This window comes from Octopus bimaculoides, chromosome 14 (assembly GCF_001194135.2).
Source record: "Octopus bimaculoides isolate UCB-OBI-ISO-001 chromosome 14, ASM119413v2, whole genome shotgun sequence".
Lineage (NCBI taxonomy): Eukaryota > Metazoa > Mollusca > Cephalopoda > Octopoda > Octopodidae > Octopus > Octopus bimaculoides.
Window position 1 is genome coordinate 29,143,160 of NC_068994.1, and position 11,137 is coordinate 29,154,296.

General features: G+C 36.2%; 1 protein-coding gene across 1 annotated transcript in view; it reads right to left on the reverse strand.

The window, feature by feature from the left end:
• The window catches only part of LOC106870950 (zinc finger protein ZFP2), a 35,509-nt gene that overhangs the window by 10,496 nt on the left and 13,876 nt on the right, over positions 1–11,137 (reverse strand). The window contains exon 2 of the mRNA XM_052972585.1: positions 4–2,709. Within this exon, the coding sequence (XP_052828545.1) occupies positions 4–2,104 (2,101 nt within the window). The 5' untranslated portion in view covers positions 2,105–2,709. The remainder of the gene's footprint in view (positions 1–3; positions 2,710–11,137) is intronic.

Here is an 11,137-nt window from a genome sequence, read left to right on the forward strand (position 1 = left end):
CACCACCACCACCACCACCACCACCACCACTGCTATCTCCACCAAATTGTGAAGCCGAAGAACCAGGTGAATTGGTCCAATCTCCACCAGAACCTGTTAAGTGTGGGATTGAAAATGGTCTTGACCAGAAATAATTGCTATCCCAAGTTTGTGGCATCTGGGACAAGTAGGAAGAGTTCACCCATGGAGATCCAATAGCAGGTGGTTGGAGACAAAGGGCTGAAGTAGAGGAAAGTGGCTGATTTGATGGGAAGTTCTCTTGGCGCTCCTTGTGGGAATTTTTAGCTTTTGACTGTTTTGATTGTCCATTGGATATCATTGTCTGTTGGAGGGAATTTCTGCGCATGTCAGTTGCTGATGATAGATTAAGACAGTTCTGTGATACATTAGAACTATTAGAGTCTGAGAATGGCATTTCATAATTGTGGTGAGTGCGTAAATGATTTTTCAGATTAGCCTTTTGTGCAAAAGACTTTTCACAAAATTGACAATGAAATGACTTTTGACCTGAATGTGTTCGTCTGTGGTTATCTAAGTTAGCTCTCTGTGAGAATGACTTTGAACACAACTCACATGAGAAAGGCTTTTCTCCAGTGTGTGTTCGACGGTGGCTGTCTAAATTTGCTCTTTGGGGGAAGGATTTATCACATAAATCACACTTGAATGGACGTTCTCCTGTATGTGTACGCCTGTGACTGTCCAAGTTTGCTCTCTGACAGAAAGATTTTGGGCAGAATTCACAACTGTATGGTCTTTCACCAGAATGAGTCCTCATGTGAATTTTTAGATTTCCTTGCTGAGCAAAGCTTTTCCTGCAAACTATACAGACATATGGTTTTAAACCTGTGTGTGTACGTTCATGATTTTTGAGGTCTGTTTGTTGAGAAAATCCTCGAGTGCAGAACTGACAAACAAATGGTTTTTCTCCCGTATGAGTTCTTATATGATTTTTAAGATTGATATTTAGTGTGAAGCTTTTACTGCACTCTGGACATTGAAACAGTTTCTCTCCAGTATGAATTCGGCGATGACTGTCGAGATTTGCTTTCTGGCAAAAAGACTTACTGCACAAATCGCAGCTGTATGGTTTTTCACCAGAGTGAGTTCGGAAATGCACTTTCAGATTTCCTTGCTGAGCAAATGACTTGCAGCACACAGTACAAATGTAAGGTTTTTGACCTGTGTGAGTTCGTTCATGATTCTTCAAGTCTGTTTGTTGTGCAAATGCTTTAGGGCAGTAGGTACAAACATATGGCCGTTCACCACTGTGTATACGATAATGTGTTTTCAAATTGATTTGCTGTGAAAAAGCTTTGCTGCATATATTGCACTCATACAGTTTCTCCCCAGTATGGATGCGTTCATGATTCTTCAGGTTTGTCTGTTGCGTAAATGACTTGGAACACGTAGTGCAAGCATAAGGCTTCACACCTGTATGGGTGCGAATGTGACTATCCAGATTTGCTCTCTGTGAAAAGCATTTGTCACAGAATTCACAATGGAAAGGCCGCTCACCAGTGTGGGTGCGTCGGTGATTGTCAAAATTTGCCCGTTGGGCAAAGGTTTTATTACAGAATTCACAGCTATATGGTTTCTCACCACTGTGTGTCATCTGATGAGTTTTTAGGTGAGCCCGCTGTGAAAATGCCTTACTGCAGTGGCCACAATAAAAATGCTTTTCATCAGCTGGTGCCCGTTCATGATTGTCAAGATTAGTTCTGCGTGCAAAGCCCTTACGGCAGATTTCGCACTTGTAAGGTTTCTGTGAGGTTGCGTTTATAGAGATTCCTGCAGATGGAATATTATTACCGGTGCTAGGCATGCCATTATTGTTACTGTTGTTGTTGTTGTTGTTATTGTTGTTGTTGTTGTTGTTGTTGCAGCTGTTGCTGTTATTGTTGTTGTTGATTTGTCCAGGCTGGTTAAGTTTGGCAGGTTTTTGGCTGTATAACCCACTTGCAGCAACATGTGGGTCTCTTGAGAGGAATACTTTATTGCATAGATCATAACTGAACTGGTTTCCTAAGGCATACATAGACTGGAGAGAATACATGAGCTTGGAATATTCAGAACTTGAACAGTTCTCCAGTGTGTACTTCATCATGATGTTGTTGTTGTTACTATTGTTGTTTAGCTCTAGGTCAGCCCTAAATAAGTTGACCTCTGATCAAAAGTTTTCAAGATGTGTCCACGCTGTTTTGTTTTCAGCAATAATGTATCAAGGGCTACATTATTCAATATGCTCTTTGTTTTTGTTTTTTAAGGTGTGATTTGTAAGTGATATGGCTGCTATTTTGACTCCATAGACGCTCCCTCATTCTTCAATTATGTGTAAGAATAATCAAAACATTCCTTACGAAGTCACATCTCTGGGTCATAAGGTCCCTTCATTGCTCTGTAGCAGTTTGTTAAGCATTTTATTCAAGAGATAATGAAGAAAGACATCTTTAAAAATCAGTTGTTAATGACTGAAAAATTATTGATGGTAGACCATCAATAATAGTGTAGGGTTAAAAACCAAAGAAGATTCACCATTGATGAAGGTAAAAGCATGGGAGGAGTTCTGAAGCTGAGTAACATTAATGAATAATAAACAAAGAAGACAAACAGGAAAACTTCATGAAAGATAGTTAGAGTCTGTTCCAGGCTAAAGTGGTTGGAGGTTAAATAAAAATTTCTCTCTATGTAGTCATACAGCTGTGTTTGTGTCTGAAACAAAAGAAACAACAGGTTATTAAGTGGAATTACTGAAACATTAATTCTACAAGGAGACATTGATATCAGTAAGTTACTTTGCACATTAGGTAAGGCATGTATATGGTTTTGAAGAATCCACTAGAAATAGCAGCCAAAACTCTCTCAAATCACACCCAACTGTCTTAAATAAGAGTAAGATCACATTAAATAACATAATACTGGATACCTTTAAAAATCAGGATAGTCTTTGGGTTAAACATCAACAGCAACAACATTGGGTGTATATAACCTATGATAATTACAGTGTTGGATATGAATTTTATAGACACCAATAACTTATTTGTTTACATATTTATTATATATCATGATTTATGAACAATAATGTTATTTGTTAGAGATTTCTAACAGATCAATCAATGATTGATTGTATTTATGATGGCAAGAATGACATGGGAGTTCTTGTGAAACATAATGTAGAACAATCTCTGCAGGATATCTGAGAGCAAAAGCAAAAGTACCAGTTTATTGGTTTTCTTGCTGATGTGTATATCATTTGATGATGTACATAAAGAGCGATATATACGTATGCAAGACATATGCATGAATATGTATGTATGTATGTATGTATGTATGTATGTATGTATGCATGTATGTACACACACACACATCATCTAATATACACAATTTACAAAAGAGCTACTAATAGTTTCATGCTGTAGAGATACAATAATTTGGACAGATTTACATGACATGCCACATATCTGCAATCTTTCAGGTTCAGTGCATATCATTAGATGTATTTAAAAATCAGGACTCAAAGAGATCTCAAAGTAAACTTAGCAAAGGCTAAGGTTTTAGTAAATCAGAAACAAGACAGGATCTTGTTACCATCATGGAAATGGCCATGTTTGATAGGTAGAAAAGGAATACCTAGAAATTCCATACAGTGTGCTCTGTGGAAACTATGATTGTGCAAAAAGATTTCATATGTGGCAATTGCACAGGAGCAGTAAACAGCAAGAGTACGTAAAATGGATTCTTTCAAATGTCTTGAGAAGTAGTAGATGTCTGGGAAGTAGTTAAAAATGAACAACAAAACGTTTGGGGAGCTTTAATCCTCGTCGGTAACAAAGGTCTTCTTTCACAGAGTAATTTTGTGTATTGTATGAGGCTTGTGTACTAAGTGCAATGCTGTATGGTAGAGGCCTAGAATGAAAGGTATCTACAGAGATCACAAACAAATGAAATATGTTCTGCTGGATATGTAAATTTAGTATGCATGAATGATGAAGCACAAATGAAGTGAGAGGAAAACTATTATATTTACTCACATATGAATCTCCTACTTAATTAGGGTTAAATTTTGGTATAAAATTTTTTCCTCCATAGTTTTAGCCTTGCCCTGTGTATAAGTTGCACACCAGATTTTCCAGTTAAAATCAAGTATAAAATAGTGTAACTTATACACAAGTAACTATAGTAGGTATAAGAGGAATGAGTTACAGTGTGCAAGAGAGAAGACTGATGCTATAGTTATGTGACATATATGGGGTATGTCTATAGTATAATAGAAGTGCTGAATACTCAAAGTGGGAGGAACTTGTGAAAGAGGAAGATGTGAGAAAAAGTAGTGAAGTCTGATTTCAACAAGCAGAACATTGTGAAGGAGATGACAAAAGACTGTGATGATTGATGAGATGTGATTGGTGACACATAATGCTGGAGAAAACCTACCCATTTGTACAAATATATTGGAATAAATGTTAAAATAGTAATAGTAATGGATGTGAGGATGTATTATTTAACACTGGGTCTCTCACTTAAATTTCCATCTGCTGTTTCCTCCCCTTCAATACCTTCTCAAGTTGCACTTAATCCTCTCTCCTGATGAGGGACAGCAATGGATCTGATTCCCTTCTCTCCCATCATTATATCTGTGTAACAGGGGACTGTACTAGATCTAACTTTATTCAATACACCCTATCACTACCATCCTGCCAGCCAACACACCCTAACCAGTGTTCCTTTTCCACCATCAGTCACTTTTTCTTATTATTGCCCATTCTCTGTTGATATACATTATTCTCTCTCTCTCTCTCTCTCTTATCAGGAAACATGCAACTGCCATCACTATTTCTCTTCCATTACTCCCTCCCCTACAACCCTCTCATGTGAATCACACTGCCTTTCTCTTATCATATTCTTTCACCATCTGTGTCGGTTTTTCTGTCATCACTCTTTCTTTGATTCACTCTCTTGGTCACACTGCTTCTTAATGAACAGACAGAAGAGAACGTAAAGTTGGAAGAACTCCTTAGTCTTGTTTGGTACAAGACAACTTCACTAGTGCTGGTGCTGTGATAAAATGCAGTTGTACATTCTGTAAAGTGAGTGATAAATGAGCAAAGATAACAAATTCTTGATCTCTTGAAGACATGACAACCTCTCTAGCGCTTGTGCTTAGGTAAAATGAACTGAGTACATTCTGAAAAGTAGTGGGTTCTAGGGAAGGAATTTAACCATAGAATTCTTCCTAAAATGGAATGTATAAGTGAGACATGATCACCTGACCTATATTGGACTGTTACAACCCATCATACCCAAGTCAGAATGAAAAGAAGATATAAAATATGATGTTGATGATGATGATGATGATGATGATGATGATGATGATAATGACAGTAGCATTGGCAGTGATGATGATGGTTGTGGTGGTGGTGATGATGATGATGATGATGATGGTGGTGATGTTGATAGTGATGATGGTGACAGAAATATGTTCATGGCAGTTGAAACACAAAAATGAAGAAATGACAAATGCGCAATTATTGGCAGAGAGGGAGAGATTGAGAGAGAAGAGAGATTGAGAGAGAGAGAAAGAGCAGAGTTAATCCTTTAGCATTTAAACCAGCCATATCTGGTCCAAATATTCTACCTCTTTTATGTTCAAAGTAGCCAGATCCAGCTTCTCACACCTACCCTACAATGTCATTATAAAAATATACAATTACATCATCAAAATCTCGAAGCTACAAGATAAAGCACATTTAATTCAGAACAATGTGAATACATAGACATTACATTTGACAGAGTAATCTGAATGCTGAAGAGTTAAATGTCTCAATTGTTATGTGGAAGACAGGTGACTGAACCAGTCTGAACAGATGATACAAATAAATGATAATCAGTAAAAATTGCCACACACTGACAGCAAAAATTTCCCAAACTGAACAAACTATAGCTACATATTTTTCTATGATTAACCCATTTTAGAACAACCAACCTGAGACCAGCACCTCTAATTCTTTGATACAAAACCTGTGTGGTTAGGAAGCTTGCTTCTCAAATCCAGGGTTTCAAGTTCAGTCCCACTGTGTGACACCTTGGGTGAGTGTCTTCTGCTTTAGCCTCAGGCTGACCAAAGCCTTGTGACTGAATTTGGTAGGCAGAAGTTTCCATTGTGTGTATAGATGTGTGTGAAAGTGCATGTACCTCCTAAAGCTTTTGTAAGTTAGTTAAATTAAAAGAAAACAACCACTGACTTTGATGGTTCAATGTTGTTTTCAATGATGAAGATCCTGATGTTTAATCAACAGGCCTATCTGCTCATTAAAGTCACTCATCATTATCATCATCATCATCATCATTTAAGATCTGTTGTCCATGCTGGCATGGGTTGCTGGCAAGCTGGAGAGCTACACCAGGCTCCAGTCTGATTTGGCTTGATTTCTATGGCTGGATGCCCTTCCTAACACCAACCACTTTACAAAGTATGCAGGGTATTCTTAAATAAAAATACCCTTAAAATAATTCTCAGGTACCATCAGCATAACAATGAATGACAAAGCTGTACTTTTGGAATTACAGGTACAACTCGTCTTCTTTAAAGAGCAAGAGACAGGAATGAGAAATGTTGGACTTTCCATCCCTCACTGCAATCAAATATATTGATGTTTTACCACTGTTTAACATAATTCCCCGTTGCAAAGTGTGTGGGATGATGAAGGAGTGTGGAGAATGAATGAATAAGAGGACTGAATGAATAAGAGGAATGAAAGAGTGTGGGGAATGAAGTAATGTGGTCAGTTAGTCAGAGAGACAAATCTAATCCTAGATTACACTATGTCTGAAAAGTGAAAGGATGGTCACTGCTAAAATGCATTTGATCACAAGTTTGCTTAATCAGGACGAAACAATAACAACATGAAACTATATAATAACTTTATAAAAAACCTTGTTATTATAAAGTAAGGTTTAAATATCTGAGATGAGATTATTTTTTGGACTAACTTCCTCATTAAGGATCCACAAAAATTCAAAAGCATTTGAAGCTCTGGAGGTCACCTCCTTCAAGGCAGACCTGTCTTGATCTATATCCTCTTGTGTGTTTGGGGTTGATTGTGCTATCTATTCAAAGCTGCTTTCAGAGCATCTCTGAAGCTCTAATATGGTGCACCAACACTACACCCACCATCTGCAGGTGCAGAAAAGAAGACTGCCCCTGGCAATCTACATCTAGAATTCTGACATCCAGCCCAGGGCAGTTGGATTTGGTTTAGTTAAACAAACAAACTGAGGACCTTGTCATTCTTAAGACTGCACAAATAGATGATCAAGCATGCAATCATGCATATATACATACACACACAAATATATATATATATATACATGTGATGAGTATAGAGGGATAAATTATCCAGGTGGGTAACATAAGAGCTCTCAGCTATAGTCCAGGTTACAGCTAACTACATCAAGAAGTAAGAAGCACCAAGTCTCCGTATTATTTGTAATTGTTTTGGATTATATACATTTATATATATCTTTTATCTTTCACTTGTTTCAATCATTTGACTATAGCTATGATGGAGCACTGCCTTTGAACAATTTTTAGTTGAGTAAATTGACCCTGGTATTTAATTTTTTTAAGCCTGTTACTTATTGTATCATTCTCTTTTGCCAAACCACTAAGTGACGGGGATGTAAACACACCAACAATGGTTGTCAAACAATACTGAGGGACAAACACAGGCACAAAGATACACATATATACATACATACACACGATATATACACACACACATACATATGATGAACTTCTTTCAGTTTCTGTCTACCTAATCCACCCACAAGGCTTTGGCCTAAGGCTATAATAAAAAGACACTTGCCCAAGGTACCATGCAGTGGGACTGAACCTGGAATCATGTAGTTTGGAAGCAAATTTCTTGTCACAGTTATGCCTGTGCCTATATCACACACACACACACACACACACACACACACACATGCATGTGTGCACACACATATATACTTACATACTACATACATTGTTTCTTCACCTTTGAAATAAGTGAACATACATGCAAACATACATATATATCTATACATACACACACTAACATACATACACACATAATACAATTAATCTGTGAAAAAAGATTAAGTGGAAGAATTTGTTACATTTTGAAACAGACTTATTTTTGAGATCCTTAATTTTCAACATGTCCCCTCTCATTGCACATAGAGACAATGATGTGATTACGAAGTCCTAGAAACATGTTTTGTAGCTGATTTTAACTTATAACTTGAATCATATTAGATGTCCTAGCTTGAAAGAAATCATTAGAATGAAGTTTTCTTGAATAACCAGTCAGCATTACATGACTCTCATAAAATTAAGCTGAAGTAATTATGTTTAAAATAAAATCAACAAATGCTATCTTTTTACTTTTACTTGTTTTAATCATTCGATAGTGACCATGCTGGTGCATCACCTTGAAGAGCTTAGTTAAGCAAATCAACCTCAGTACTTATTTCTAAAGCTGGGTACTTATTTTATTGGTCATTTTTGTTGATCTGCTAGATAACAGGGACATAAACAAACTAACATCAGTCAAGTAGTGAGAATGAGTGACACACACACACACAGGCATGATGAGCTTACACACAAGTTTCTAACTTCCAAAAATCACTCACAAAGCATTGGTTGGCTCATGTCTACTGTAGAAGACACTGGCCCAAGGTGCTGCATAGTGGGACTGAAGCCAAGATCACATGGTTGCTAAGTTAGCTTTTTAACCACAGAGCCATGCTTGTAATAATTTTTTCAATGACAATGGTAAAATAGATGCATCAAGCTTTTAAATGTAGTTTACAAAATTACTTACATTCAGTTAGAGCATTACTGACTAGTAATTGGTACTGAAGAAGAGGTGTAACAGAAACAGCAAAGACGTCCAATGTAAGTTGCCTTTGACCTATTAGTGAAGGGACTGAATAATGATATAGAATCCATCTGTGAAAATACAAAGGAAATGAAAATAGGATAACTCAGTTGAGTACCAGTTTGTTTGGTATCTCACCATTAAGTTCTCAATTTTCTACTATTCTTTCTGTATCTTTATCTGTTCTGTTATTGATCCACCAATCTGTGAGTGAGAAGTAATCTTATTAGGGTTAGGAAATTCCTGGCTCTGTTTATGGTGATTTCTCAAGATTACTTTTCTATTTCTAGCTTTACTCTGCTGTGTTATACATATCTGCTCATCCATCTGTACAAAACATATTTCCTCTCTCTCTAAAGAAGTAGTATATTGGTTTGAAATTTTGGCACAAAGCCAGCAATTTTGGGGGAGAGATAAGTTGATTCCATTGACCCCAATGTTCAACTGATAATTATTTTATTGACTCCAAAAGGATGAAAGGCAAAGTTAACTTAGGTGGAATTTGAACTCAGAATGTAAAGATGGACGAAATGCTGCTAAGCATTTTGCCCAGCATGCTAATAATTCTTCCAGCCCATCACCTTGAAGAAATTATATATTGAGCAACCATAACACCTCTAGATAATATTGAAAGGATTTAATAGAAAGCACCATCAAATGGAGCTTCCTTTAATATCTTCATTCATTTATGTCAAGGTACAAGGAAGTTTCCACTACTCTGTTGCAGTTCATCTGGAAACTCAAAAACCAGGGCTGACATGATCTCCAATGAAATGAAATATTATTCATAATGCCAAACTATATTTTTATAGGAACTGGAACTGCTTCATCGAAGTATTGTCCAAATGTTACCATCAGGGATGGTTCCCCTTGAAAAACTGTCAAAGTTCGAAGATGTCTGAACACTGCATCCCATAGAAACCAGTTCCATTGGGAGCTTCAGCTTCCTAATGGAAGGAAATGGAAAGGATGTTTTTAGAAAATAGAGGAATTATTCATAAAAATTGTATTAGAAAAACAAAAATAGTAAGATATTCATCACAAACGCCTCTATTGCATAACATTTTTAGCATCTCTAAGGCTCCCCATTATATGTTCATCTCCATTGATGGAGAGAAAAAAGCAATTTTGGACATTTTGAGATTTTATTAAAATTAATGGTAAATTTGATCATGACAAAAAAGAACATCTCAGTTATAATATTAAAGAAAAAAGAACCTAGGAAGAAAATAAGATTTATATGCAGTTTGGATACATGAAGCAATAGACATAAAAATTAAAGGCATGGTTGTGTGGCTTGCAACCTTATGGTTCTGGGTTCAATTCTACTGCACAGCACTTTGGGCAAGTGTCTCCTACTATATAGCCACAGGCTGACAAATGTCATGAGTGAACTTGGTAGATGCAAACTGTGTAAAACCCCTTTGTGTATATATACCCAATGTAATCAATTACTGTGTAGTGTAATACAATATACCTATGCAACAGAAAATCCAAGAAATCCAAACAAAAAATTTTTCTGTATGGAGTACGTAGAGCATGAAGTCAAAGTGTGAAAAGTAGAAACAGATTTATTTTTTTTTATATGACTTCCATAAGATTACAGCTGTTTTGTAACCTTCAACATGTAGAATTATTAATTGTGGTGTGCAAAATTATATGTACATGCTTATATCAATATGTATGCTCAGCATTATACAATACAATCGTATATTCACAAATTGATGCAAATAAAGAAAGCTAACTCATCAGGTCATCAGAAACATCATGGGTACATCTATGATTCAACTCTAAACATACACACAAAATTTACCCTTATATGTACAATGTTTGGAAGGCCAGAATTGGACAACATTGAAATAATTTGATCAGTAAAGAGAAACAAAGAGAGAAATAGATCTGCTAATGGTATTATTCTTTATAGAAGAATTTTAGGATCTTTTTTAAAACGGGGGCCACATTTTTCATTAATGTTTTACGTAGTGTTGTTTTTGGTACCGAAAGACTTTCAAACTTCGTATACTTATCTATTTTGTGTTATAGAACAGAAAAATATTTTTGTATTCGAATTTATTTCATGTAAAAAATTGTCTTATTTCGATAATTTCAACCAATCACTGACGTCCATTCAGTCGATATACATTAAGTGCCGACTACATAAACAAACGATTCTTCGTTTCATTTGCTTTTTTCATTTTAAATTTGCTTTAACCCTAACC